The sequence below is a fragment of the Somniosus microcephalus genome, chromosome 32 (assembly GCF_052327205.1).
Source record: "Somniosus microcephalus isolate GS21.2 chromosome 32, FLI_Smic_1.0, whole genome shotgun sequence".
In the NCBI taxonomy this organism is placed as follows: domain Eukaryota; kingdom Metazoa; phylum Chordata; class Chondrichthyes; order Squaliformes; family Somniosidae; genus Somniosus; species Somniosus microcephalus.
Genome location: NC_141018.1, coordinates 34,583,917 through 34,611,179, shown reverse-complemented (window position 1 = coordinate 34,611,179; position 27,263 = coordinate 34,583,917). Strand labels below are relative to the sequence as shown.

Genomic DNA, 27,263 nt, shown 5'->3' with positions numbered 1-27,263 from the left:
AACCCATGGCTGTTTGCAGCTTTCCAAATGGACACATTTTCTGTTCCGGCGACAGATTAATATTCAGCAGTCATCTTTTAGTGAAGCAATGGTACAGATTGGAGGGACTTTCTTCATTCACAATACCTGCTAAATGAACTTTAAAAGTACACAGTACATTAGGCCTCTTGTTCTACACTAAACGTTGCTCTCATCAAGCTGAGCCTCAGGAGTGGAGCAGTTCCCATGACAGGCACTTGGGGTTCTCGCGAGCTCTCTGCCTCCAGTTCTGGTCACCACACTTTAGGAAGGATGTGAAGTCATTTGAGAGGGTGCAGAGGAGATTTACCAGAATGGTTCTGGGGATGGGGAATCTTAACTACAAGGACAGGTTGGAGAAGCTGGATTTGTTTTCATTAGAGCAAAGGAGGTTGAAGAGTGATTTGATAGAGGTGTACAAGATTATGACGGGTTTGGATAGGCTAGACAGGGAAAGGCTGTTCCCACTAGTTGATGGTACAAGGACCAGGGGACACAGATTTAAGGTTTTGGGCAAGAGATACAGGGGGAATGTGAGGAAAATCTTTTTTACGCAGCGAGTGGTGACGACCTGGAATTCGCTGCCGACGGAAGTGCTGGAAGCGGAGACACTCGATGTTTTCAAGGGGAGACTGGATAGACACTTGAGGGAAATAAACTTGCAGGGCTACAGGGATAGAGCGGGGGAATGGGACTGACTGGATTGCTCTACAGCGAGCCTGACTCGATGACTCTCCCTGAAGTTGGGTAGGGAGACTGGGAGGAAGCCCCATGGAGATTCAGGGCATCGAGCAACCCCCTAGTCATAGAGAGCACGGTTAGCTGTGGAGCGAAGCTTCCTCTGCAACAAGCTGCCTCGCTTCAGAAGAGCACGCCCGACTGCACCAGTTGATGATCTTTCCCATTCCCACACCAGCCATCCGAAAACCCCTCTGGGGGGAGATTGCCAATTTAGTGCCACGCTGGGGCAGTTTCACTGCAGCGGAAACACGACCAAAAATTACCTCATGGCCTCACAGTGAGAGGAAACTTTCATCGCATTAGTCTGGGATAGGGCGAGACTGAACCACTGAGCAGGTTTAACGTCTTCACTGATCGCAGTGCACGAGCATGTAATACAGCAACTTAAATAAAAAACTGGATTCTAGAATTTGAAGAAATGTTTTACTGCTAAATTAAAACATTTTTACAAAAGAATACAGGAAACAATTGCAAAGTGGTATATATTGAGCCAGAGAATAACTGTGCCTATAATGTGTATATCAACCCTAAATTATCATCTTCAGCTTAGCCATTCCGTAACCCTGCATTAACCATCTCCTCCGTAGTGAACTTCACCTCAGAAGAACAGAGAGGATTTCATCCCCAATACTCTTGGCAGCCGGCACTAACTCACAAATATCACTATGGCTGGGCTTTCTTACCTCCACGCACACTTATCAGCTTGCAGTCTATGAAGCTTAATATCAGGTACAAAAGGCTCATTATAATCTATCCAGCTACAAAAACAACACTGGAGAACAAAAAGCATCACTTGTCATTTTTCCATTCTGATGTTAGCACACACGCAAGGATAAATGTGTCATTAGCAACTGATGGCGCTGTTTGTTGTGTCAGGGTTAATTGGCCAATTTGCTCAGTTCTTCCTCCCTTCAAGGTTGTGGCTTGCACCGCGTACAGTTCCACAGGCACCAGTCACCCTCTCGTACCTCATTCCAAGGTTCTGCATGCGTGAACTTTGATGGTAAGTGTCAGAAGGCTACTCCGTCATGGGGAGCATCTACACCAGAGTGCCACACATCTACACTTTGAGTCAGAAGGTCTAGACTGACACTCCAGTGCAGTACTGAGGGAGCGCCGCACTGTCGGAGGGGCAGTACTGAGGGAGCGCTGCACTGTCAGAGGGTGCTGTCTTTCAGATGAGACGTTAAACCAAGGCCCCGTCTGCTCTCAGGTGGATGTAAAAGATCCCACAACACTATTTTGAAGAAGAGCAGGGGAGTTCTCCCCGGTGTCCTGGGCCAATATTTATCCCTCAACCAACATCACTAAAAAATAAATTATCTGGTCATTATCACATTGCTGTTTGTGGGAGCTTGCTGTGCACAAATTGGCTGCCGCGTTTCCTACATTACAACAGTGACTACACTTCAAAAAGTGCTTCATTGGCTGTAAAGCGCTTTGGGACGTCCTAAGGTCGTAGAAAGCGCTATATAAATGCAAGATCTATCTTTCTTTACAACCATAAAAATGATTCAGGTCATTTTGTAATACATCCCCCACTCATTCCTCATTCTACATAACAGAAGCTTTCAATCCAAACTCTGGGCATCTACTCCGACATTCCTGTGACACGTTACTGATTAAAGCATCTAATCAGCTAGACCATTATTGAGTAGTTTGGATTCTTACTGATATTCAGACTAATTTTACTTATAAATTAGTAAGAATAGTGCTATATTTGGTGCGATGCATGTGAGTGCTGCTAATACAGATGCAGGTTATATCTCCGGGCATAAGGGAAGCAGGAAACTAAAATTACCACGGTGGTTTTCAGATGTTCCACATGCACTTTACTGGGAGAAATATGAATCATTTTTAGCTTCTGTGAACTTTTTAAAAATTATTCTGAGCACTGTAAACCCAAGGGAATAAGGCATGGCGCATGCAGAATCTCTCACGATGGAAGAAAATTTTAATATTTAAATTATGAAAGTTATTTTATATGGTAATCCATTTATTTTCTTATTGATAATAAGCAGAACTGCACTATGCAACCAGGTGATGAAAATTTGAATCCTCGGAATGGAATTCTCTACCCCAAAGGGCTGTGAATGCTGAATCATTGAGTATATTCAAGGCTGAGATCGATAGATTTTTGGACTCTAGGGGAATCGGGATATGGGGATCGGGCGGGAAAGTGGAGTTGAGGTTGAAGATCAGCCATGATCTTATTGAAAGGCGGAGCAGGCTTGAGGGGTCCGTATGGCGGAGCAGGCTCGAGGGGCCGTATGGCAGAGCTGGCTCGAGGGGCCGAATGGCAGAGCTGGCTCGAGGGGCCGAATGGTGGAGCAGGCTCAAGGGGCCGAATGGCGGAGCAGGCTCGAGGGGCCGTATGGCAGAGCTGGCTCGAGGGGCCGAATGGCGGAGCAGGCTCGAGGGGCCGAATGGCGGAGCAGGCTCGAGGGGCCGAATGGCGGAGCAGGCTCGAGGGGCCGAATGGCCGACTCCTGCTCCTAACTCTTCTGTTCCTACCAAGTTATCGCACCCAGCTGTGGTCGGGCTCCTGGTTACAGGCACATGGTATCCTGCCCTGTAGATGGTGCTTCCTGATTTGACACTTTAAAACTATCTATGACGTGACCACATCAATCTTTAGACTGGGCATCAAATTTTGGAATAAAACGGCCTTTTTGAACTAATTTAGAGTTAATCAGAGGGCCTGGTTTTTCAATGTGAGGCTCGCCTCCAAAGCGGAGGATGGGACCCAAGGAGATGGAGTGAAAAGTAAGGTGAAGGGGATCGAGCACAATTTGTTAGAAATAAAAAGTTATAAAAAGAGAATAGAGAAACAGGCCAAATGTAAGTGTTTAATGTTGTTTTGAAATGATCTAAAATTATTAATTTTTAATTGCCTGTTCTAGTAACAAACCTGACATCTGAATACTTTTATTACTGTAATATTGTTTGGGCTGGAAAGTTTTTGAATGGCTGATCCACAGGAGTCTTAAATTCAGTTATCTGCAGGTTAAACTCTGCAGCACAGCAACTTGACTTGTAGCCAACTGTGCGTGACTGTTAGACGTCAAATCAGCGCTAAAATATTGTAAGACCCTTTGGCTCTGTGGACACTTCAGATACATCACTGCAATGTCCACCAGCCGGTCTCACTACATTCGGTCAAACCCCTTGGACAGCGATAATCCGTTCTTTTGCCTAAAATCACTTCTGAAAAGTCAAGTCAACAGAAACTATTTTATATCACACCTGCAAGGTTATTTGCAAAGAATTATTTTCCATTTAGAATTCTGTGACATTATGAGGCCTCGGGTAACCAGAAGTGTCACCAGTGTAACACGCACACGCTGGGTTATGCACCAGATAAATATCTTGCAAGCCGTGTATTATATCAAACCATGAAAGCATCTCATTACAGTGAGACTGCATAATCTCTGCTCAGTGTCATTTACCCTCTAATTGTATCTCTATTCACTAGCTTCCAGTTCCAAAACCTAATCCATTCTTTCGAAGGCTCCTTACAGTTCATCATCAGACTGAGGAAAGTCATCTGACTGGTCCTCGTCAAGGTACGTAACAGCAACTTTTTGTTCACCGTGAACCACTCTTGTGTTGTCTTCAGACACAACAATCCTGCGCTTTGTCAGGACATTTGGAGAAGCAGAGTATTGCATTAGTTCCGAATCAGACGCTTGTAGATCTTTCTCTTGAACTGCATCAGTAAGACCCTCTTCATGGACACCTCTGCTCCCAGATTCCCATTCTTCATACCAATAAACATTATCGTCCAGCCTCCTTCCATCTGTCCCTTCAGCCACTTCCTCCTCCTGAGTTACGAATGTCATACCTCCCTCTTTATCACCTCCAGTGGTGTGCATTGACATCATTCTGTTTACATTCATGTGAAGGGTTACTGAAGAATCAACAGGGTCCGAGACTCTCTGAATGAACTCTTCTCCATACATCTTAACCGTTTCCTTTTGGGACCAAGCACTTTGATCAGACAGGTCACCTTCCATTTCACTTGACTCAGTCATTTCATGAACAGCTAGGCCACCTATGTGATCTCGAGAACTTGTATATTCATCAGCGTCTTCCATATCTCTTGCACTGGTCTCCGGCGAAGCCATGAGCTGCTCTTTAATACCGCCGACCTTAACTTTGATTCCGCCATCATCGTGCAAAGTATCAACCATTTTAAGACTTTTCCCACTCAATAATTCCTGTATTTTCTGCTGAGTATTAAGAAATTTTAGACCCGACCCTAGTTCATCTTTATTTTCTTCATCTTCGTTGTATTCTTCCATTGAATAAAAGTCTTCTGGGTCAAGGCTTTGTGACACATTCACTTCCGCCTCTATAGTGACAACGCCACTCTGTGAAGATTGCTGGATGTTTTTAATATTAATTGATACGTTGTCAGATCCCTCTTGGTCATCTCTAGTGAGTATGGAAAGCTCATCTCTCAGACTCTCTGGTACAGCCCCTTTCAGCTGCTCTAAAGCTCCTCTCAGTTTAAGTTTAGGATCCTCCATTTCCTTGTTCAGTATTTCTACAATGGATGCCTGAACACTGTGCGGAACTTTAATCGATTCTTCGATTACGCACGGTGCAGAGAGTTCTTTTGAGAAGGAATCTTGCCGTGTGGCTTTGGTCTGTTTAACCTTTGCTGTGCCTTCATCGCCTTGAGGGTATTGCAACCTCATCTCTGTTTCATTTATTCCAAACAATTCTGCTTCTTCCTTAACCATTTCTGGTGCTTTTTCATTTGAAGAAGGAAAGCTAGATGAGCTCGCCGTGAATTTCTGCAGCTCCGGTTCTGTATTTGATAGCATTGTTTTCCTAAAGTCCGCAGCAGTCATTGTGATATTTAAGACTTCTTCGTATTTGCCATCTTTTTCCTCATGATCATTCTCCTCTGCTCCAAAAGAAAATGGAATAGTGTCTGCAGGCATCGAAGAATCATCAGCTTCAGCAGATGGTTCTGTGGTTTGCTCACTCATCTCAACATTTACCGATACTTTCCCTGGAGCTTCTCTTCCCTTAATGCCAAGGCTGAGCAGTCCACCTATGAAGCTCTCTGCCTTTGACCCTGTTAAATGCTCCAAAGCCCCTTTCGGTTGAAGCTCTGGACTGTTGACATCCTTATTCAGCATTTCTTGAAGTGTGCACTCATCTGTCACCTCAACAGTTTCTTCTCTTCTTGATTGAATGGTGATTTCTCTTTTGGTTGTCCCATCATCCAGAACTTCCTTCTCCTCAATATGGTAAGTGATGGCAGGTTCTGGTGAAACCTTCACTTTTTCCAAATCAGTGGGTTTTATGATTGTTTCAATGATGTCCCCAATTCCAATATTATTTGTCAAGGTCCCTTCTTTGGAGATAATAATTCCTTGATTATCATTTGACTTCTCTGTGGAGGTTTTTGTCCATATCTCTTCTGCAGCTTCCATTGTAGGTTCCTCTTTGTTCTTTTCTGTAACATTATCTGATTGGAAATACTTTGATGTTATTTCTGCACCTGCCTCAGGTTCTGTAGTATGGATGTATTTGTCAGGCGTGATCAGTGGCCCCACATTACTGAAGTCTACTTTGAATTCTACCTCATTTGGAGCACGTTTGACTGTTATCACATCCTTTGAAGGCGCTCTCTCGTACTCTTCCTCTTCGGTTGGCTCAGTAGGCCTCCCATTAAAATCATAATCTTGCACCTCACTAAAAGATTGTGGCAATTCATCTGAACTCCGAGATTTGACTCTGTTCTCTTCATTACGCGAAACATCACTTTTATTATCATTGACTGACTCCTTGACACTTATCTTGGATTTGTGTGTGGCCACATCTACAGCACGTTCTTCCCCATGTAATACCACTTGACTCTTCCTGTCAACCTTTTCTGGAAACTCTCTGTGCTGAACCGGAGCTTCCTTCATCGTACGGTACGGGTCGGAAGACGCTGGCGTAAACCTGACAGTACCTCTGCTGGCATTCATTGACCTCGCTGAAGAAGCTACATTTTGAATTGATGAAGACAACTTGTCGTCAGTATAAAGCAGATCTCCATTTGTGAAAGAACCATTAATAATCTTTCTTGTAGGTATTCTGGATGGGCCGGGTTTTGGCGTTATCCCTTTTTTGATGATCACTGTATCTCTCCTGAAGCTTGAAGGAATATCTATGTCGATCGTCTTCCATTTCTTTCCACCTAGAGTGTCCAGTGCCGGTCGTACCACGACATTGTAGGTCTGTGATCTTGTGTCTGCGCCTGTTGAAATAATAAGTCATTTAATACAAGAGTCCATTTCCACATTCACAGGCGTACCAAAAAAATGACTGATTTCAGTGCTGATGAGAGAAAACTACTCAAGAAGTCTGGAAAGGCTGCCTTGTGGACTATGTGAGCAAAAGCACCGGCCCATGCCACACTAAACTGTACAGATCAGAAGGTCTTGGGTTTGATCCCCAGGCTGCCTTGAGTTAGTTGATCTGAGCCAAGGCAGCAGTTAGGACACTAAAAATGTTCTCAGTGTCCCGGGGTTAGGAAAAGGGGAGGGGGGGGGAGGGTGTGGGGGGGGGGGGAGGGTGTGGGGGGGGGGAGGGTGTGTGTGGGGAGGGGGGAGGGTGTGGGGAGGGGGGAGGGTGTGGGGGGGGGGAGGGAGGGTGTGTGGGGGGGGGAGGGAGGGTGTGTGGGGGGGGGAGGGAGGGTGTGGGGGGGGAGGGAGGGTGTGGGGGGGGAGGGGAGGAGGGGGGGGAGGGAGGAGGGAGGAGGGGGGGAGGAGGGGGGAGAGGAGGAGGAGTGGGGGGGTGGGTGGGAGGGGGGAGAGGAGGAGGAGTGGGTGGGTGGGGGGGGGGAATCTGTCAGTTTGGTGAGCTACACAATAAATAAAAATGGACTAACAACAGAAAATGCTGGAAGCACTCAGCAGGCCAGGCAGCATTCATTTTCTGTTGTTATTTCAGACCTGGCCTGCTGAATGTTTCCAGCATTTTCTGTTGTTATTTCAGATTTCCAGCATCCGCAGTACTTTGCTATTGAAATGAAAATGGAGATTTGTTTTTATCCCCTCTTCTTTGGAAGGCACTGCCTCGTGTCGGGGTACAGTCATCCTCTGATACCATTCTTCATTTGTGAATCGTCACAGTGGGTGTGGGCATCACGACTGAGCCTAGCCCTGCCCTCACCCAGCATGCACTCTCTGTCAGGAGATAGAAACTGGATAGAAACATAGAAACTAGGAGCAGGAGAAGGCCATTCGGCCCCTCGAGCCTGCTCCGCCATTTAATGAGATCATGGCTGATCATCCAAATTCAGTCCCTGCTTTCTCCCCATATCCCTTGATCCCGTTAGCCTTAAGAAATATATCCAACTCCTTCTTGAATATATTTAATGAATTGGCCTCTACTGGCTTCTGTGGTAGAGAATTCCACAGGTTCACCACTCTCTGGGTGAAGAAATTCCTCCTCATCTCTGTCCTAAATGGCTTACCCCTTATCTTTAGACTGTGACCCCTGGTTCTGGACTCCCCCGCCATTGGGAACATCCTTCCTGCATCTAGTCTGTCTAGTCCTGTTAGAATTTTATAAGTTTCAATGAGATCCCCTCTCATTCTTCTAAACTCCAGCGAGTATAAGCCTAATTGACCCAATCTCTCCTCATACGTCATTCCTGCCATCCCAGGTATCAGTCTGGTGAATCTTCGCTGCACTCCCTCCATGGCAAGAACATCCTTCCTCAGATAGAAACATAGAAACATGGAGCAGGAGTAGGCCATTTGGCCTTTCAACGAGATCATGGCTGATCATCCAAACCCTAGCACCCGGTCCCTACACCGACAGCCATCCCACCCAAGCCCTATCCCCATAACCCCGTAACCCCACATATTTAATCCCCCCTAACACTAAGGGCCAAATTTTATCATGGCCAATCAACCTAACCCGCACATCGTTGGACTGTGGGAGGAAACCGGAGCACCCGGAGGAAACCCACGCGGAGAATGTGCAAACTCCACACAGACAGTCACCCAAGGCCGGATTTGAACCCGGGTCCCTGGCGCTGTGAGGCAACAGTGCGAACCACTATGCCACCGTGCTGTCAGCAATCAGCAACAGTGGACTTTTCTCCTAACTAGCTGTTGAGGCTGATTGTATCTCCCCTACTGCAGCTAACTCGGCCTAGAACAGAGTGCAACACTGAGACCTGTTCCCCAGCACAACTCGAGCTCCACACTTCACCAGCTCAGCCACCGGGGCCATTCTCAGCCAATAGTTTCAAGACAGTAAGACTTGCAGTCAGGGGAAAAATAGCAGGTTGGATGTAAATCTATCTATAGGAGTAGTCCGAAGAATACGTTTCAGAAATTTGCATATTGTGCTTAGCTGAAAAGCAGAGTCTGAGCACTCAAAATAAATAAATCCTTTTTAGCAAATAGTTTTACCTTGTCTGGCATTTCGCAGATGCTCCTCTATCCCCTGATGTTTGGTGTGTTCTGCTTCTAATAAAGCCCTGTCAAGACAATTAATCTCATGGTCAAGGCAATTTGTAATAGGTTTACACATTTATCCCAGACAGGGTAAGGGTAAGGTGGAGTGTCTAAGCATGGCGTGATTATTGGACACGGTTGAGGGCACCTGCACCTCAGATAAGACCCACCCAGGGTTTGACAATAGAATCCTATCAGACTCCCCTGATGGTTCACTGGACTGCCCAGTACTGAGCCCAACAGCCCTGGTTTCATTCCTTGTCTGTGCTGAATTAGCTCACCTCCACCAGAATGGCAGAAGGAGTACAACAGTTCAGCTCTGGGCTAGGAAGGGGTGGGGTGGGGTGGGGGAATATGCTCTCTTGCCCAAGTTGGCCATTCTCCATGTGCTTGCCTATACAGTGAGTGTCAGCAGGTTTGTAACTCTGCTGGGCCCAATATTCTTATCACACGTATGGACATCGGGTGAGAAAAACATAAAAATTAGGAGCAGGAGTCGGCCATACAGCCCCTCGAGCCTGCTCCACCATTCAATAAGATCATGGCTGATCATCGCCCTCAACTCCACTTTCCTGCCCGATCTCCATATCCCTTGATTCCCCTAGAGTCCAAAAATCTATCGATCTCAGCCTTGAATATACTCAACAACTCAGCATCCACAGCCCTCTGGGGTAGAGAATTCCAAAGATTCACAACCCTCTGAGTGAAGAAATTCCTCCTCATCTCAGTCTTAAATGGCCGACCCCTTAATCTGAGACTGTGCCCCTGGTTCTAGACTCTCCAGCCAGGGGGAAACAACCTCTCAGCATCGACCCTGTCAATCCCCCTCAGAATCTTATGTTTCAATGCGATCACCTCTCATTCTTCTAAACTCCAGAGAGTACAGGCCCAATCTACTCATGCATAGTAATCAGGACCAGGAACCATGGATGCTTTTGTTTTAACTCTTTAACCCAAGGGGTACTGAGGCCCAGTGTAGCATCGCCATCACTACCCCAGCTCAGATCATTAGTTCAGCAGAGACCGGGGAATTGAACCTGGGATCTTCTGGTTCAAATGACTCAATACTGCACATTGCAGTCCACTGATCCACTAACCTATCATCGAGCTTCATAAACTAACCATTACAATATATAAATTCATAAATACCAGTAACAATGGTGGATTCTTGAGGCTATATTTAGATGTTACATCATTCCTAACATGAATCTTGCCATTCATGTGGAAATGACTTATGAAATAATACTGGGCGGCCTGCTGGTGGCGCTGTCCTGGGAGAGTATAAATACTCGGGCATGGGCCCAGCTTGCTCAGGACATTCTTTAACAGGAACTAGTGAAGGACACAACTAGATCTCCATGTTGTAAAACAGTTGATTAAAGCCTTGTTTAATACTCAGGCCAAGTGCCTAGTAGTTTTCTTACATCAATTCCCTTCAAAGAAAAAGTGACTAATTCCTTCTCTCCCTCCCCACGCCCCACTCTTTCTTCTACAGTCTGTCTTCAGTTAGGATACTAACAGTCGCTGAGTTGAGGAATATCAGGTCACCCGAGGATTCCTGGAACCCACGTGTGATAGCTGCGTTGTAAAGCTGAGTGATCTGGTTGATGAGGAGTGGCTGCATTGAGACTTCGAAGGTAAACAGAATGTCAAAAGGGGTTGAAAAGGGAGAAGAAGAAAAAAAGCGCTGAACTCAAGCTTCCAGAAACAATGCTGGAGTGTTTCAAATGCAGGGAGCCAGAGTGGAACAGTTTGTTAAGGGCTGGCACAGCTCAATGCAACGGTCGGCCCGTTTGATGGAGTGGAGTATGAAATCACCAGAAACCAATTCCAAGAAAAACACGATGCAGCATTTTGCAGAATAATGTAGTGGTGGGAACAACAACATTTTGGCATTGTCAGTTAAAGTGTAGATTCAGGATTTTGGCCACTGGGCTTTTTATTTTTTGGGGCCATTTCCCTTTTGTTTTCTCCCTGGTCCTGGAAGCATTACATGGAATTTTACAGCATGGAAACAGGCCATTCAGCCCAATTGGCCCATGCCGGCCTTTATGCTTTGTTGACTATTAACAGAGTACAGTTTGATCTTCCACCTGTTAGTAGGCGGTTAATGTTGTCTATTCAACATAGAAACATAGAAGATAGGAGCAGGAGTAGGCCATTCGGCCCCTCGAGCCTGTTCTGCCATTTAATGAGATCATGGCTGATCATCCAAATTCAGTCCCCTGTCCCTGCCTTCTCTCCATATCCCTTGATCCCTTTAGGCTTAAGAAATATATCTAACTCCTTCTTGAATATATTTAATGAATTGGCCTCAACGGCCTTCTGTGGTAGAGAATTCCACAGGTTCACCACTCTCTGGGTGAAGAAATTCCTCTTCATCTCAGTCCTAAATGGCTTACCCCTTACCCTTAGACTGTGACCCCTGGTTCTGGACTCCCCCTATGAAGGGTATTATGACCGAACCCAGTGGTATTCTCCCCCAGCATCCACACAAACTCAATTCCCACTGGATAGTGATCAGGAACCCCAGCTGATTTAATCCTCTCCAGCCCAGGTACACTGAAGCCAACTGTGGTGTCCCAACTGAGATAATCTCATTTAGCAAAGACTATGGCTCAAACCTAGGATCTTCTAAACTCTATGCCTCAGTGGCAGTGACTGGGTTTCAATAAGGAAATCATTCAATTGGCAAAATTGTTCTTCAAATATATGAAGTTAGCTCAGGATTCATTGTGGTGGAGTTGTACTAGTTTAAGCTCGAGGAACAGCACCTCATCTTTCGATTAGGCACTGAGGTAAGAAAACTACTAGGCACTTGGTTTGAGTATTAAACAAGGCTTTAATCAACTGTTTTTCAACATGGAGATCTAGTTGTGTCCTTCACTAGTTCCTGTTAAAGAATGTCCTGAGCAAGCTGGGCCCATGCCCGAGTATTTATACTCTCCCTGGACAGCGCCACCAGCAGGCCGCCCAGTATTATTACATAAGTCATTTTCACATGAATGACAAGATTCATGTCAGGCACTTTACAGCCTTCTGGGCTCAACATAAAGTTCAACAATTTCAGATTATAAACCCTTGCCCCCCTTCTTCAGGCCGTATGATTTTGCCATCTCCATTTGCAACATTTTATCTTTCCTGCCTCTTACATTAGCACAAAATATTCCTTCAGTCCCTTCCTCCTCTCCCCCTTTCCCCCCAGCCACCCCCTTTCCTTGCCTCTAATCTGTTACATCTCCAGCTTTTTCCAGTTCTGACGAAGGGTCCCAGACCTGAAACGTTAACTCTGTTTCTCTCTCCATGGATGCTGCCTGGCCTGCTGAGTGTTACCAGCATTTTCTGTTGTTATTTTGCTATCGTACTTTTTGTTGACTTTATCTATGTATCAAGGTGGGTGATATCAGTGCCGGAGAGCAAAACCTTTTCTATCTTTCATATCCAGTGTCAGTATCAAGAACTCCCAGGTCGGGAACCAGATATAAAGCTCTCCCGCCCTATTTGCCCTAGCAACATGATCGCTTCAACTCAATAAAGCACCTCTTGCTGCACCAGCATGATCCATATTTTCCATTGCACGCATGAGCATCTATCACACCTCCGAGTGAGATCGCTCATATGATGCCAAGTTACAAGCTGTTCTGTTTCGTGGACTCATGCCCAGCAAGATTGAGACTGCCCGCCCGCAATTTCAAATAAGACTCCTGTAGCCAGCAAATTGAGGAGACATTGTTCCCGTTAGTCAGGACCGAATCCCAACCCAAGTCCCAGCAAGGAAAGGCCGGATTTGCGAGCTTGCCACACCAGTCTGTTAATGGGGGTGTTCAGTGACAATTGTTGACAAAGCGATTCTAGTATTTCCAGAGGTGATTTCTCATATTAAAAAAACCCATATATTTTAAGTTTCCACTCCTCCTCCAACTTTTATTTTTTATTTTAAGTGTATCTTAATTTGCTCCTCTGATGAAGGGGTGTCTAAACATGTTGGGCTGGATTTCGCCAGCCCTGGGGAGGCGGGTTTGGAGGTGGGACTGCCGGGAAAATGGCAGAATTTGGGGGCGGGTGCCCAACCCGCCCCCCGACCCGCCTCCGTGCCATCTTGCCCGGAGGCGGGTAGCCGACCCGCGCCGGGTCCCGCTTCCTTGAGGTGGGAAGGGGATTAATGCCAATTAACTGCCTGTTAACAGGCAGTTAACAGGCAGTTTTTTGGCTAATCCCTATTTTGAGCCCTGAAGTGTGGGCTTCCCGACGGCTCCGAACCTCGCCAGGGTCAGCGAGGCGGGCCGTCGGTCTGCGGGGGTCGGAGGGGCCGAGATGTCCGGTGTGCAGGTGAGTAATGGGTGCATGTATGCAGAGGTAAGTGTGTGAGGTGTGTGTAAAGTGTTTTAATAAGTTTTACTTACCTTTGCTTCTTCCTGCAGGCTTCCTCCCTTCAGGTCTCGGGAGTCCCTCAGCTCACCGGCACAGAAAGCAGAATGGCCGCTGAACTGTCAAAAGCTGCAGCCTTCTGCTTTCTGGTCAGGAAGGCTTTCTAATTGAACCTTGAGTAAAGACAGATTGTCAGTGATTGACAGCTTCACAGAGCCGTCAAACGCTGACATTTCATCTGTCAAAAGCTCTTGACAGATGAAACGGCACTCGCTGACATCACCTGTAACTGGCTTTCCCTTAATTGGCCTGCTGAGCCCGCTGGGTGGGCTTAACAAGGTCAATCAAGGGAAAATAGCGTGGGTTGGCCACAAGTTGATGGAGGCGGGACTAAAACCCAACAAGTGGGAGTCCCGCCTCCAAAAGCTCCCCATTGACATAGAAACATAGAAGATAGGAGCAGGAGTAGGCCATTCAGCCCTTCGAGCCTGCTCCGCCATTCAATGAGATCATGGCTGATCATCCAATTTCAGTACCCTGTCCCTGCCTTCTCCCCATACCCCTTGATCCCTTTAGCCTCAAGAAATATATCCAACTCTTTCTTGAATATATTTAATGAACTGGCCTCCACCGCCCTCTGTGGCAGAGAATTCCACAGGTTCCCCACTCTCTGGGTGAAGAAATTCCTCCTCATTTCAGTCCTAAATGGCTTACCCCTTATCCTTAGACTATGACCCCTGGTTCTGGACTCCCCGGCCATCAGAAACATCCTTTCTGCATCTAGTCTGTCCAGACCTGACAGAATTTTATAGGTTTCGATGAGATCCCCTCTCAATCTTCTAAACTCCAGTGAGTAAAATCCAGCCCGTTGTCTTTGTGGGCCTTGTAGAAAGCATGGACCTCAGAGGCCAAGTTTAAAGCCACATAGCCATTCATTTCCAGTTACAGGTTGAGCGTCCCAAATCCGGAGGTCCGGAATCCGTAAAATGTTCCGGAATCCGGACACCCTGAGGGAGGCTTACCAAAAACCGGAAATAGCACCAACCTGGGCCCGGGCATTTCTGGACTCGGCACATGTTTCTGATGTCCGAAGTCCGGAAATATCGCAACCTGGGCTCGGGCGTTTCCGGACTTCGGACACCAGAAACATGTTCCGAAGTCCGGAAAAACCCGCAAACTGGCTCGGCCTCGGTCCCGAGGTTGCCGGATTCGGGACGCTCAACCTGTATCTCCAGTTGCTGATATTGACAGAGTTTTGTGTTCTGGTTTAAGGTTTAACCACCAATGAGGCAACGTTTTATTTGATGGTTCTGTACACGTAAAATATTAGCCCTGATCTTATTAAATGGCGGAGCAGGACTGAGGGGCCGCGTGGCCTACTCCCGCTCCGAATTCTTATGTTCTTACCTTGGATTAGCAAGCCAAACATCTATACATCTTTGTGTTTTACTGGTTTCTCATGTCACTGTTTGTAAAGGGGTGATGTAGTCTTTTAGTTTTCCTTTTAAGGTGTCCCCTCCAATCATCAATTGCCTTTATTTCTGTAATGTTCGAGTGGTTTATATATTGAATACATTTGTTTCTGGGCTAGCCTGGGAGGTATCTGCTTTAACTTTCTGTAATCCCAAGTCAGTCCAAGGCTTGAGTAATAGTCTCCTAACAGGAGACTCTTCCAGCACGTCCCTCCCGCTCCTGAATAGACTAGAATAAAAGAAAATGGTTGTAACCTGATGGGCAATATTTCACCTCTGGTATCCCACCTCCTTTTTTCCACTGCAACCTTTCTTGTTCTTATTTCATTGATGACGCTACTACGGTTACAGTTCCTCTGAACTTTCCTCCTCCTCTGCCTGAAATGCTCTTCCTGCTCCCTGAGTTGTGTTGAAATCAAGACTCATCTCCTACTCTATCTCACTCGATCCCCCTCAAAACTGTGGAATTCCTCGCCTCCTCCGGGTACCCCTTCCCCTTTTAAAACCAAAGCTTGGCATCCCCTAGTCACAAGTGGCCTGAGTTACTTTGTCTTCTCTCCTACTCCCTTTCAGTCTCCGCCCTGTCCTGCACTGTGGGCCTTGGCCTTTGACCTGGTCTTCTCCATTTTAAAAGAAGTCTCCATTAGCCACAGGCCCATATTGCACATCAAACTCTAACTACAGTAAACTCTTTCTTATCCGGCACCTATGGGACCAGGATGGTGCCGGTTGATGAAAAATTCTGGATAACAGAGAGGGATACCTACCAAGGCCATTTTTAACACAAACAAAAATAACAAATCACAAAATGTACTGTATAATTGGGTACGCTCCTACAGAACGTTCCGTTAAATGTATGGTAGAATCAGCAAGATTACCGGTTATTGAGGGGTTGTTTTGTATTGAGATACAGGAAACTCTTTTTTATCCAGCACCGACGGGACCGGCGTGGTGCCGGTTGATCAAAAAGTCCGGATTACAGAGAGGTATACTTACTAAGGTACGAGAGCCCCGTACACGGCCACAGATCCAGGAGTCCCTGTTGCACGGCCATAAGTGTAGGAACCCCGGTTACACAGCCACAGGTGCAGGAGTCCCGGTTACACGGCCACAGATCCAGGAGTCCCTGTTGCACGGCCATAAGTGTAGGAACCCCGGTTACACGGCCACAGGTGCAGGAGTCCCGGTTACACGGCCACAGATCCAGGAGTCCCTGTTGCACGGCCATAAGTGTAGGAACCCCGGTTACACAGCCACAGGTGCAGGAACCCCAGTTACACGGCCACAGATCCAGGAGTCCCGGTTACACGGCCACAAGTGCAGGAACCCCGGTTACACGGCCACAAGTGCAGGAGTCCCGGTTACACGGCCACAGATCCAGGAGTCCCTGTTGCATGGCCACAAGTGCAGGAACCCCGGTTACACGGCCACTAATATATAGTAAAACTTACCTGAACCTACTCCTGAATTTTGCCGGTTAAGAGAGATTTCCGGTTAGGTGCCGGTTAAAAGAGTTTCCTGTATAATTTTGCCGGTTATTAAAGTATTCCGGTTGATTAAACTGCCATTTAAACAAGAGTTTACTGTATGTGAATTTTGGGTAGTTCAAATTTGAAGTTATACCCATTCCTGTTAACTACGCGTCAAGCCTACTGTCAAAGAGGGCGAGATCAAAACATTACCTGTAGGTAGCAAGTTCAAGGCTGAGTCCCATCTTCACCTTCATCAGCTGCTGTTGCTCTTTGAGATTAAGTGTAATGGCTGACATGTGTTGTTGCTTTTCATCCTCCAGCAAATCGAGCACCCGCTGTACACAACAACCAAGACACAGTTAGTCCTATACTTCTGCCTATACTGCAGCTCATAATTCACTATCCAATCCAACACCAAATCTCACCAAGCGGCATACGATACCAGAGATGAGGGAGTTCAGATATGTGGAGAGACTGGAGAAGCTGGGACTGTTCTCCAATGGAGAAGAGAAGGTTCAGGGGAGACTTAATAGAGGTGTTCAAAATCATGAGAGGTTTTGATAGTTTCGCCTTATTTACTCAACAACAACTTGTATTTATATAGCGCCTTTAACGTAGTAAAACGTCCCAAGGCGCTTCACAGGAGTATTATAAGACAAAATTTGACACGAGCCATATAAGGAGAAATTAGGGCAGATGTCTTAAAGCTTGGTCAAAGAGGTAGGTTTTAAGGAGTGTCTTAAAGGTGGAATGAGAGGTGGAGAGGTTTAGGGAGGGAATTCCAGAGCTTAGGGCCCAGGTAGCTGAAGGCATGGCCGCCAATGGTGGAGCAATTAAAATCGGATGCTCGAGGGCAGAATTAGAGGAGTGCAGATATCGCGGAGGTGTTGAGGGGTTGGAGGAGATTACAGAGAGAGGGAGGGGTGAGGCCATGGAGGGATTTGAAAACAAGGGTGAGAATTTTGAAATCGAGGCTTAACCAGGAGTCAATGTAGGTCAGCGGGCACAGGGGTGATGGGTGAACGGGACTTGGTGCGAGTTAGGACACGGGCAGCCGAGTTTTGGATGACCTCAAGTTTACATAGGGTGGAATGTGGGAGGCCAGCCAGGAGTGCGTTGGAATAGTCAAGTCTAGAGGTAACAAAGGCATGGATGAGGGTTTCAGCAGCGGATGAGCTGAGGCAGGGGCGGAGACGGGCGGTGTTACAGAGGTGGAAATAGGCGGTCTTAGTTATGCCATGGATGTATGGTCAGAAGCTCATTTCAGGGTTAAGTATGACACCAAGGTTGCGAACAGTGTGGTTCAGCCTCAGACAGATGTTAGGGAGAAGGATGGAGTCAGTGGCGAGGGAACGGAGTTTGTGGCGGGGACTGAAAACAATGGCTGCGGTCTTCTGGAGAAAATTTCTGTTCATCCAGAACTGTATGTCGGACAAGCAGTCTGACAATTTAGAGATCGTGGAAGGGTCGAGAGAAGTGGTAGTGAGGTAGAGCTGGATGTTGTCAGCGTACATGTGGAAACTGACGTGTTTTCCGATGGTGTCAACAGGGGGCAACGTGTAGATGCGAAATAGGAGGGGGCCAAGGATAAATCCTTGGGGGACACCAGAGGTAACGATGCGGGAGCGGGAAGAGAAGCCATTGCAGGTGATTCTCTGGCTACGATTAGATAGATAAGAATGGAACCAGGCGAGTGCAGTCCCACCCAGCTGGACGACGGTGGAGAGGCGTTGGAGAAGGATGGAGTGGTCAACCGTGTCAAAGGCTGCAGACAAGTCAAGAAGGACGAGGAGGGATAGTTTACCTTTGTCACAGTCACAAAGGATGTCGGTTTTCACTGGCAGGTGGGTCGTTAACCAGAGGACACAGATTTAAGATAATTAGCAAAAGAACCAGAGGGGAGATGAGGAGAAATGTTTTACGCAGCGAGTTATTGTGATCTGGAATGCGCTGCCTGAAAGGGTGGCGGAAGCAGATTCAATAGTAACTTTCAAGCGAGAATTGGATATATACTTAAAAAGAAAAATGTGCAGGGCTATGGGGAAAGAGCAGGGGAGTGGGATTAATTGGATCGCTCTTTCAAAGAGCCGGCACAGGCACAATGGGCCGAATGGACTCCTTCTGTGTTCTATGATTATATATCTGAGACTTTTGAATGGAAAGATTTAATCGTGTAAAGGAAGCAAATTAACTGACTTGGTTTCTAAATACTATTTTCCAAATTGAAAATGAAGATATTAGTCCTCCCGATCACTCAGTTAGTAAGCGCACCAATGAACTGTGCTGTGCTGTGCTGGCCAGGGAGAGCCCACATTTTATCCCTGCTCTGTGCCGAGTCTACCTGATGCAAACTGGGGGCAGTAGGAAAAAGATAAAAGAAAGATTTCCATTAATATAGCGCCTTTCACGACCTCAGGACGTCCCAAAGCGCTTTACAGCCAATGAAGTACTTTTTGAAGTGTTGTCACTGTTGTAATGTGGGAAACGCGGCAGCCAATTTGCGCACAGCAAGCTCCCACAAACAGCAATCTGATAATGACCAGGTAATCTGTTTTAGTGATTTAGGAGCACTGCAGTGAACTGGGATGTGCCTGTGTGTGTGTGTGTGCTGGGTGAGACTCAACCATGATGCTCCCACCCTCTCCTTCGTGATAACAGCATGCAAAATATAGCTCGAATGGCCATTCGGGTGAGCTACCAGCAAGTGGTTGGCATCGGTGGAACTGTATCCTGCGTGAGTTGTGCTACTGCCCAACTGCCCATCATAGCATTATAGGTTAGGGTAAAAGGCTTTTATTTTTGATCGTTTATCTAGTGCGCATCCTCAGCAATCTCGCATCTTTTCAGGTACCGCTCACAGATGTGAAACTTCGCTCAGCATTGACTGGGCAATCCAGCTGCTGGTGGCCGCTTTGAGAAGACACCCGGGGCTGATCCCTGGTGTCAGAGGACTGTGTTGCGAGTAGACTAGAAACCAGAGTCTTGAGAGGAGGTAACTAAGAAAGACTTGAAAGAAAGATGTCCCAAAACGCTTTACAGCCAATGAAGTACTTTTTGAAGTGGAGCCAATTTGCGCACAGCAAGCTCCCACAAACAGCAATGTGATAATGGCCAGATAATCTGTTTTTTAGTTATGTTGATTGAGGGATAAATATTGGCCCCAGGACACCGGGGAGAACTCCCCTGCTCTTCTTCAAATTAGTGGCCATGGGATCTACTTACGTCCACCTGAGAGAGCAGACGGGGCCTCGGTTTAACATCTCATCCGAAAGACGGCACCTCTGACAGTGCGGCGCTCCCTCAGTACTGCACTGGGAGCATCAGCCTGGATTTTTGTGCTCAAGTCTCTGGAGTGGGACTTGAACCCACAACCTTCTGACCCAGAGGCGAGAGTGCTACCCACTGAGCCACAGCTGACACATTAGCTGAAGGATCCCAATGTCGGAAGAGACTGTTATCTGTCCGGATGGAAGTGCAGCCAGCTATTAAAGAGATTATAAAATAGTGCTCCAATACAGTGTGCATCTCATGTGGGAGGCATCATTCAAACTAACTGCCAAAAAAATGATGCCCGCAACATCTGGAGGCCTTTCTCTGAGCTCAAACCTGATGTTTCTGGGCTAATTTGCCTTCTACCAGCCGGAGTTCCACCCTCAGCTCAGTTGGTAACTAGACTGTCCTGTGAAGCACTGAGCCACGCAGATCAGACAGGAATAACAACAGAAAACGCTGGAGACACTCAGCAGGCCAGGGCAGCATCGGTGGAGAGAGAAACAGAGTTAACGTTTCAGGTCGATGACCTTTCGTCAGAACTGAGAAAAAAGCAGGAAATGGAACAGGTTTAGGGGCTGGGAAAAGGGGGAGGGGATGAAAGAACAAAAGGGAAGGTCAGTGATAGGATAGAAAGCAGGAGAGATTGAGAGACATTGAGAGACATTAAGAGATACTCAAGGTGAGAGGAGGTGGTAATGGGACAGGTTAAGGAACAAGGGATGGCTCTCGATGAAGTGTGAATTGCGCTGGCAGAATGAAAGACAGCTGCCTTGTGGGAGGGAAGGAAAAAAGGCCAAACAAAAAGTGTGGATAAAAAAAAAGAAGAAAATATATATGTGTGATAGGGGCCGAGGTTATGATCTGAAATTGTTGAACTCTGTGTTGTGTTTGGTTCACTGCCACCTCTTCTAGGAATGCCCACCTTGAAGAAGTTCTGCTCTTCTCTTCGACAGGATTTCTGCTTTTTTCCAGTTCTGACGAAAGGTCTTCGACCTGAAACGTTAACTCTGTTTCTCTCTCCACGGATGCTGCCTGACCTGCTGAGTTTTTCCAGCGTTTTCTGTTGTTATTTCGGATTTCCAGCATCCGCAGTATTTTGCTATCAGATCAGATCAGGTCCCAGTTCCAATCCCTGGTCAGTGCTGAGCTACCCGATCTCAGCCAGAGCAGCAGATACAGGAGGCCTCAGCAGTGCCCCTGGACATGTGAGGAGTAACGCAAATCGGCCAGGGTTCCCCCACCCCCCCCCCCCAATCTCTATTGAGTGGCGACAGCTATAGAAAGCATGGATGGTAGGTGAGGACAGGATTGGCTTGGCTGTGAATCCCTTCTGCCTCCTCTTTCCACCTCCTCAGCCGCATAACTGGCCAACACTCACTCTCTAGGCTCAGATATGAAGGGCCGAATGGCCCACTCCTGCTCCCATTTCTTATGTTCTTACAGCTAGCCACTTGGGCAGGCCGGCGGAGAGAGCTGCCAGTGCTCAGGGAGCTGTACCCAAGCAAGAGTCAGCACCTTCAGGGGAGAGGGCGAGAAAATGAACAACATTGTTTGCAGCTAGTTTCTATTCCCCTGATGGCCCCATAGAGACGGACGGACAGACTTGGCAGCTGAGTACACACCAAGCCGCAAATATCAGGCAAGACTGGCACTAAACTTGGGTCTCGTTGGCAAAAGTCCAACACTTCAGATCCAGGACTGCTGGGCTCCCATAACAATGAAAGTTTTAAACAAACAACATTTCATTCTCTCCGTCACCAAGTGCTTCTCGAAATATTCCCCGAGCTCGGTATCGACTGCTGAGAAATGTTGTTGCTTGGCATCTCCACGGGCAAAGTGGAATTGAATAGAAGTTAAGGAAGAGCGCACAGGCAGGGTTTGATTCCTGGATCGTGCTGCGTGAGCTTCTCTGAGCCAGGGCAGGAGCAGCAAGGGAGATACTCTGGGCAAGGGAGTGGGGGGATAAAGGAGCCGGGATTTCAGCCCTTGGTTGTATCCAGTGCCTCCTGCTGGAATGTGCCAGGATAGCAAGCTGGGCTCAGTTCTGACTTTCTCAGTGGCTATATAGCCTGTCGATGTTCACCCTAGCCTCCCATATGGAGTTAGGTCACAGATCAGCCATGATCTTGTTGAATGGTGGAACAGGCTCGAGGGGCCGAATGGCCTACTCCTGCTCCTATCTTCTATGTTTTCTATGTTTTCTATGCTGAGTTGTCAGAGGTGCTAGCCTTTAAACTGAAGCCCTGTTAACCCCACCAGGCAGCAAGATGGTGCCTGTAACAAGCACGTGATCTGAGCATGTGGGACATCTGCCAAGCTGAGCAAGTAATGCAGAGGCTGCACATGGAATGGTGGAAACACCAGAAGATGTGAACCCAATTTCTCTGAGTCAGAAGGTTGTGGGTTCAAGTCCCACTCCAGGAACTTGAGCACAAAAATCCAGAGCGCCGCACTGTCGGAGGTGCCGTCCTTTGGATGAGACGTTAAACTGAGACCCCGTCTGCTCTCTCAGGTGGACATAAAAGATCCCACGGCCACTATTTCAAAGAAGAGCTGGGGAGTTATTCCCTGGTGTCCTGGGGCCAATATTTATCCCTCAATCAACATCACTAAAAACAGATTATCTGGTCATTATCACATTGCTGTTTGTGGGAGCTTGCTGTGCACAAATTGGCTGCCGCGTTTCCTACATTACAACAGTGACTGCACTTCAAAAAGTACTTCATTGGCTGTGAAGCGCTTTGGGACGCACTGAGTTTGTGAAAGGCGCTATAGAAATGCAAGTCTTTCTTTCTGTGAACTAGCCTCCCATCCCCTAACTCCCACATCTCGGGAAGCCAGCTGAGCAAACAGTTTCTGACAACTTGCATACCGTCAACAACAACAACTTGCATTTAGACAGTGCCTTTAACGTCGTAAAACGTCCCAAGGTGCTTCACAGGAGGGTTAACAAACAACATTTGACACCGAGCCACATAAGGATTAGGACAGGTGACCAATAGCTTGGTCAAAGAGGTTGGTTTCAAGGAGTGTCTTAAAGGAGGTGGAGAGGCGGCGAGGTTTAGGCTACTGCCATAACCTACCTCATCCACTCACCCTTCTCACCGCAAGATCCTATCCCACTGCTTAGGGATGACCCCAACCCTGTCATCAAACTCCCTTTGCCCTATTGTACACAACCATGCAACTTTGTATGACCTTCACTGCACTTAAACAAAGATCCTGAAATGTGTGTGATATTGAACTCTGTATGAAACGTTGCATGGAGAGTGTGGAAACTTTTTACAGAAAATATTATACAAGAACATAGTGAAATAATAATGCAGAAGAAGATTAGAACTTGAATGCTATACTACCAAGCTGTTTATGCTTAGTGACTACAGCAAGGGGAGCAGTTGTATCTCTCTGCCATCTTCACCAACATTGCCCACACTGAACGTAACAACAGAATGAAACAACGGAGCTCCTGTCTGGCTGTTCAGGTGGATGTTGAAGATTCCGTTTGAAGATGAGCAAGTTGTCCTCTTAGTGTCCTGGCCAACATTCCTCCCTCATCCAAACACAAACATCATTAGACATTCATCTCATTGGTGTTTGTGCAACTTTGTGCTGTGCCGAGAATGTCTGTGATGTTTCCCCGTATAACAACAGTAACTGCACAGTATGTGACGCACTTCGGGATCTTTCAGAGAGAGGGGATAAAGTGCGATATAAATGCAAGTTCTTTTAATTTAAGAAAGTTCTCTCTGAGCAGATCCGCTACATCACACCATCCTGACTTGGAAATATATCGGCCGTTCCTTCATCGTCGCTGGGTCAACATCCTGGAACTCCCTCCCTAACAGCATAGAATCACAGAAAGTTACAGCGCGGAAGGAGGCCATTTCGGCCCATCGTGTCCGCGCCGGCCAACAAAGAGCTATCCAGCCTAATCCCATTTCCCAGCTCTTGGTCCGTAGCCCTGCAGGTTACAGCATCCCAAGGGCACATCCAAGTACTTTTTCAATGTGATGAGGGTTTCAGCCTCTACCACCCTTTCAACAGTGAGTTCCAGACCCCCACAACCCACTGGGTGAAGAAATTTCCCCTCAAATCCCCTCTAAACCATCCACCAATTACTGTAAATCTGTGCCCCCTGATTTTTGACCCCTCTGCTGAGGGAAATAGGTCCTTTCTATCTGTGGGAGCACCTTCACCACACGGACTGCAGCGGTTCAAGAAGGCAGCTCACCACCACCTTCTCAAGGGGGCAACTAGGGATGGGCAATAAATGCCGGCCTCGCCAGCGACGCCCACGTCCCAGGAACAATTTTTTTTTTTTAAACCGTCGGTCACTCACAGCTGCCTTGAGAAATGAGTGACACAGTTAATAAAATCACTATTGAAGCCGCTTTTGAAGGGTTAAACTCCCTCGGAGCTTCTTTTTGTCATCTCGAGCGAGTACCTTGGGGACTATTGATACCTGCAGTGGGCATCTAGTAGCTCGGGGGCAGCACGCTGATAATCGCAAGTTGAATCGAGTTTGAATGGAATGTGCAACGGCAAATTGTGTTTCGTCACAGTTTTACCCTTCCTTCCGAACACTGCTCTAATAAAAGGGTGCGATTTTTAAAAAGAAATTGCCCCCAGTTTCCTCCCCATTTCTCTTGCCTCTTCTTGGCCTAAGGTTCCACGAGTGCCGAATGCCCTCCTGGTATCTCACCTAAGCGGGTGTTCCTTCTGTGTGAGCCTGCAGGCTATTCGACTGTGGAGAGCTTCTCAGCTGAGCCTGATCCAGTCCTTACCCAACGTTTACACCACCCCCTTCCCCCCTCCACCATTTCCCAGCAGGGGGGTCCCCCAGGCAGTAATCAGAAACAGCAATACAAAAAGAAAATATTGCAGATGCTGGAAATCTGAAATAAAAACAGAAAATGCTGGAGATACTCAGCAAGTCAGGCAGCATCTGTGAAGAGAGAAACAGAGTTAATGTTTGGTCATCGACCTGAAACGTTAACTCTGTTTCTCTCTTCACAGGTGCTGCCTGATCTGCTGAGTATCTCCAGCATTTTCTGTTTTTACATCAGAATCAGCAACCCTGGCTGATTTACCGCTCCCTTGTTGAGTCAATCCCAGGGTCCCAGCTGTTACCCCGACTGACATCCGCTGAATCAACACACTGATACCAGATCCCGCGGCACTATTTCGAAGAAAAGCAGGGGGTGTTCTCCCCGGTGTCCTGGGCCAATATTTATCCCTCAACCAACATCACTAAAACAGATTATCTGGTCGTTATCACATTGCTGTTTGTGGGAGCTTGCTGTGCGCAAATTGGCTGCCGTGTTTCCTACATTACAACAGTGACCACACTTCAAAAGTACTTCATTGGCTGTGAAGCACTTTGGGACGTCCTGAGGTCGTGAAAGGCAATATATATATATTTTTAAAAACTATAAACTTAATAAACAAGTTTCCATGGAACTGAACATGGAGTGATTATAGCTTCAAACAGCTCTACCCAAGTCTTTTCCCTTGACATGTACATAGTTAAGTGTAAAGGGCAGTGTTTCCAAATGCACTCACCTGGTATTCCTCCACATCCATAACTCGCTTATGCTGAATTGTCAAAAAATCTTGTTCCAGTTGGTTTTGGAGATTAAATTGTTCTTCGAGTTCGTTTTTCAGCGCCTCTATCTCCCTAATCAAAAACACTCTCTCCTCATTTAACTCTTCGCCTCTCTCTTTGTCCTGCTGGACAGCGGTTTCAAGTTCTTCGATTTTGCTCTTGTAGATCTCAAAGTTTTCCTGCCACATTTCCGAAAGGGCGAGGGCGTGGCGTTCGTAGTCTTCTTCGGTCAACGTGGCGGCGCGAGACCCCTGAGTCAGGAGGAGCGGCGCAGCCCTCTGCACCTTTTCCCTCATTTCCCGCTTCGCTCGCTCGTGCTGCGCCGCCAAGGTTTGGCATTCTCTCCGCAGCTGGAAGACGTACTCCTCCAGAGACGCGTTGGCAGTCTCGGTCTGTTCGAGGGTCTGCTCATGTTCAGCCAGCTCTTGGCTTATGTCTTTACAAACCGTTTGTTCGATGGTGTGATGCCTCTGTAGCTCCTGGATCTCTTGCCACACCTTGCGTCGTTGCATTTCAGCTTTCGCCCTCTCGAACACCAGTTCTTCCAGTTCCCATCTCATCTTATTGATCTCATCCACGTAAACGTTCTTTCCTTCTGTCCTCCCCTCGCTTCTTAAGTGCTGGATCTCGGTGACCAGGAGCTGGTTCTCTGCCTCGAGTTGCCGGACCCTGGCGAGGTAAGACGCCAGGCGACCGTTGAGCTCTTGAAGCTGAGATTTTTCATGAAGAATAGTGGACCTGAATGGTAACATTATTCCGGATTGTATTCCCGCTCCCACTCCTCCAATCTGTTTCTCTCCCTCAAACTGAATGCACTATTTAGACTAGTGCGAGCTCACTATCTTGTGATTCTCCTGCAGCGGAGGGAGAGACTGTTTGCATCTGTGTGTGTCTCTCTCTTCAAGTGCTGACAGGTGGCACCAGCTCTAAAGGGGGAGGTACAAACTTTGAGTCATTGGGAACTCCTTTAACTCACTCAGAACTCCAGCAACAGGCTCGACTGCGGTCCTGACCCCTTGTGGCCAGAAGTGGCATATCAACAAATCAGCAGACTAGGGAGCATATTTCTGAAGTTGCCAAATTGAAATCCTCAACGTTCAGTTTTTTTTGGCATGGTCTGTGCAGCAAAGCTTAAGTCTCAAAATAGATGCTTAAGATTTGTGTCCCTTATTCAATAATCCAAAATAGGCACTTAATCGAATGCAAAACCACACAGGGTCTGCTCTACAAACTTTTAAACCCAGTAAGTAAAACAGCCCCGACAAAACCGTCTGGAGTTTGAGCGTTGTAGCCGTCTGCTCCCACTCCTCAGGTCTCAGCTTACATCTAACTGGAGAGGAACGTTGATGTGGGGGCGTGGAGTAGGAAAGGCTGATGTCATCCAGTCCTTCCCCTGCTTGGCTCCCACCTCATGCCAAGATGATCACAAAGCAGCGCTGATGGAGAGTGTGCAGAAGTTTACATCCAAGAGCTTCTGGCGGGTAGTGAATTTTAGGAATCTTTGTACCTCGGTCACTTTATATCTTATGAATGGACAGTGGCATTCCTTTCCTGCTAGACTAGGATCGTGTTCTCGCTTTCTTCCTCCTATCCATTCCACAATTAAAATTTTTTTTATAACATAGACCGGCGCACCGTGGCTGCAGTGTGTACCATCTACAAGATGCACTGCAGCAACTCGCCAAGGCTTCTTCGGCAGCACCTCCCAAACCCGCGACCTCTACCGCCTAGAAGGACAAGGGCAGCAGACGCATGGGAACACCACCACCTCCAAGTTCCCCTCCAAGTCACACACCATCCTGACTTGGAAATATATCGGCCGATCCTTCATCGTCGC

General features: G+C 47.2%; 1 protein-coding gene across 1 annotated transcript; it reads right to left on the bottom strand.

Moving 5' to 3' along the window:
- Positions 1–1,168: 1,168 nt before the first annotated feature.
- On the bottom strand, positions 1,169–26,738 carry synm (synemin, intermediate filament protein). Its single transcript, XM_085972357.1, has 4 exons — positions 25,384–26,738; positions 16,759–16,883; positions 9,192–9,259; positions 1,169–7,021 (listed from the first exon to the last, which is right to left on the bottom strand). The coding sequence occupies exons 1-4, from the start codon at positions 26,176–26,178 to the stop codon at positions 4,275–4,277; spliced, it is 3,735 nt and encodes a 1,244-aa protein (XP_085828483.1). The 5' UTR covers positions 26,179–26,738; the 3' UTR covers positions 1,169–4,274.
- Positions 26,739–27,263: the final 525 nt, after the last annotated feature.

Bases quoted from the DNA above. Each gene is read 5' to 3' on its own strand.
- synm (XM_085972357.1), bottom strand. From the start codon at position 26,178: ATGTTACCATTCAGGTCCACTATTCTTCATGAAAAATCTCAGCTTCAA. The intron at 16,884-25,383 runs GTGAGTGCATTT...TGTTGTGTACAG, and splicing joins TGGATGTGGAGGAATACCAG to CGGGTGCTCGATTTGCTGGA. The intron at 7,022-9,191 runs GTAAAACTATTT...TTATTTCAACAG, and splicing joins TCTGCGAAATGCCAGACAAG to GCGCAGACACAAGATCACAG.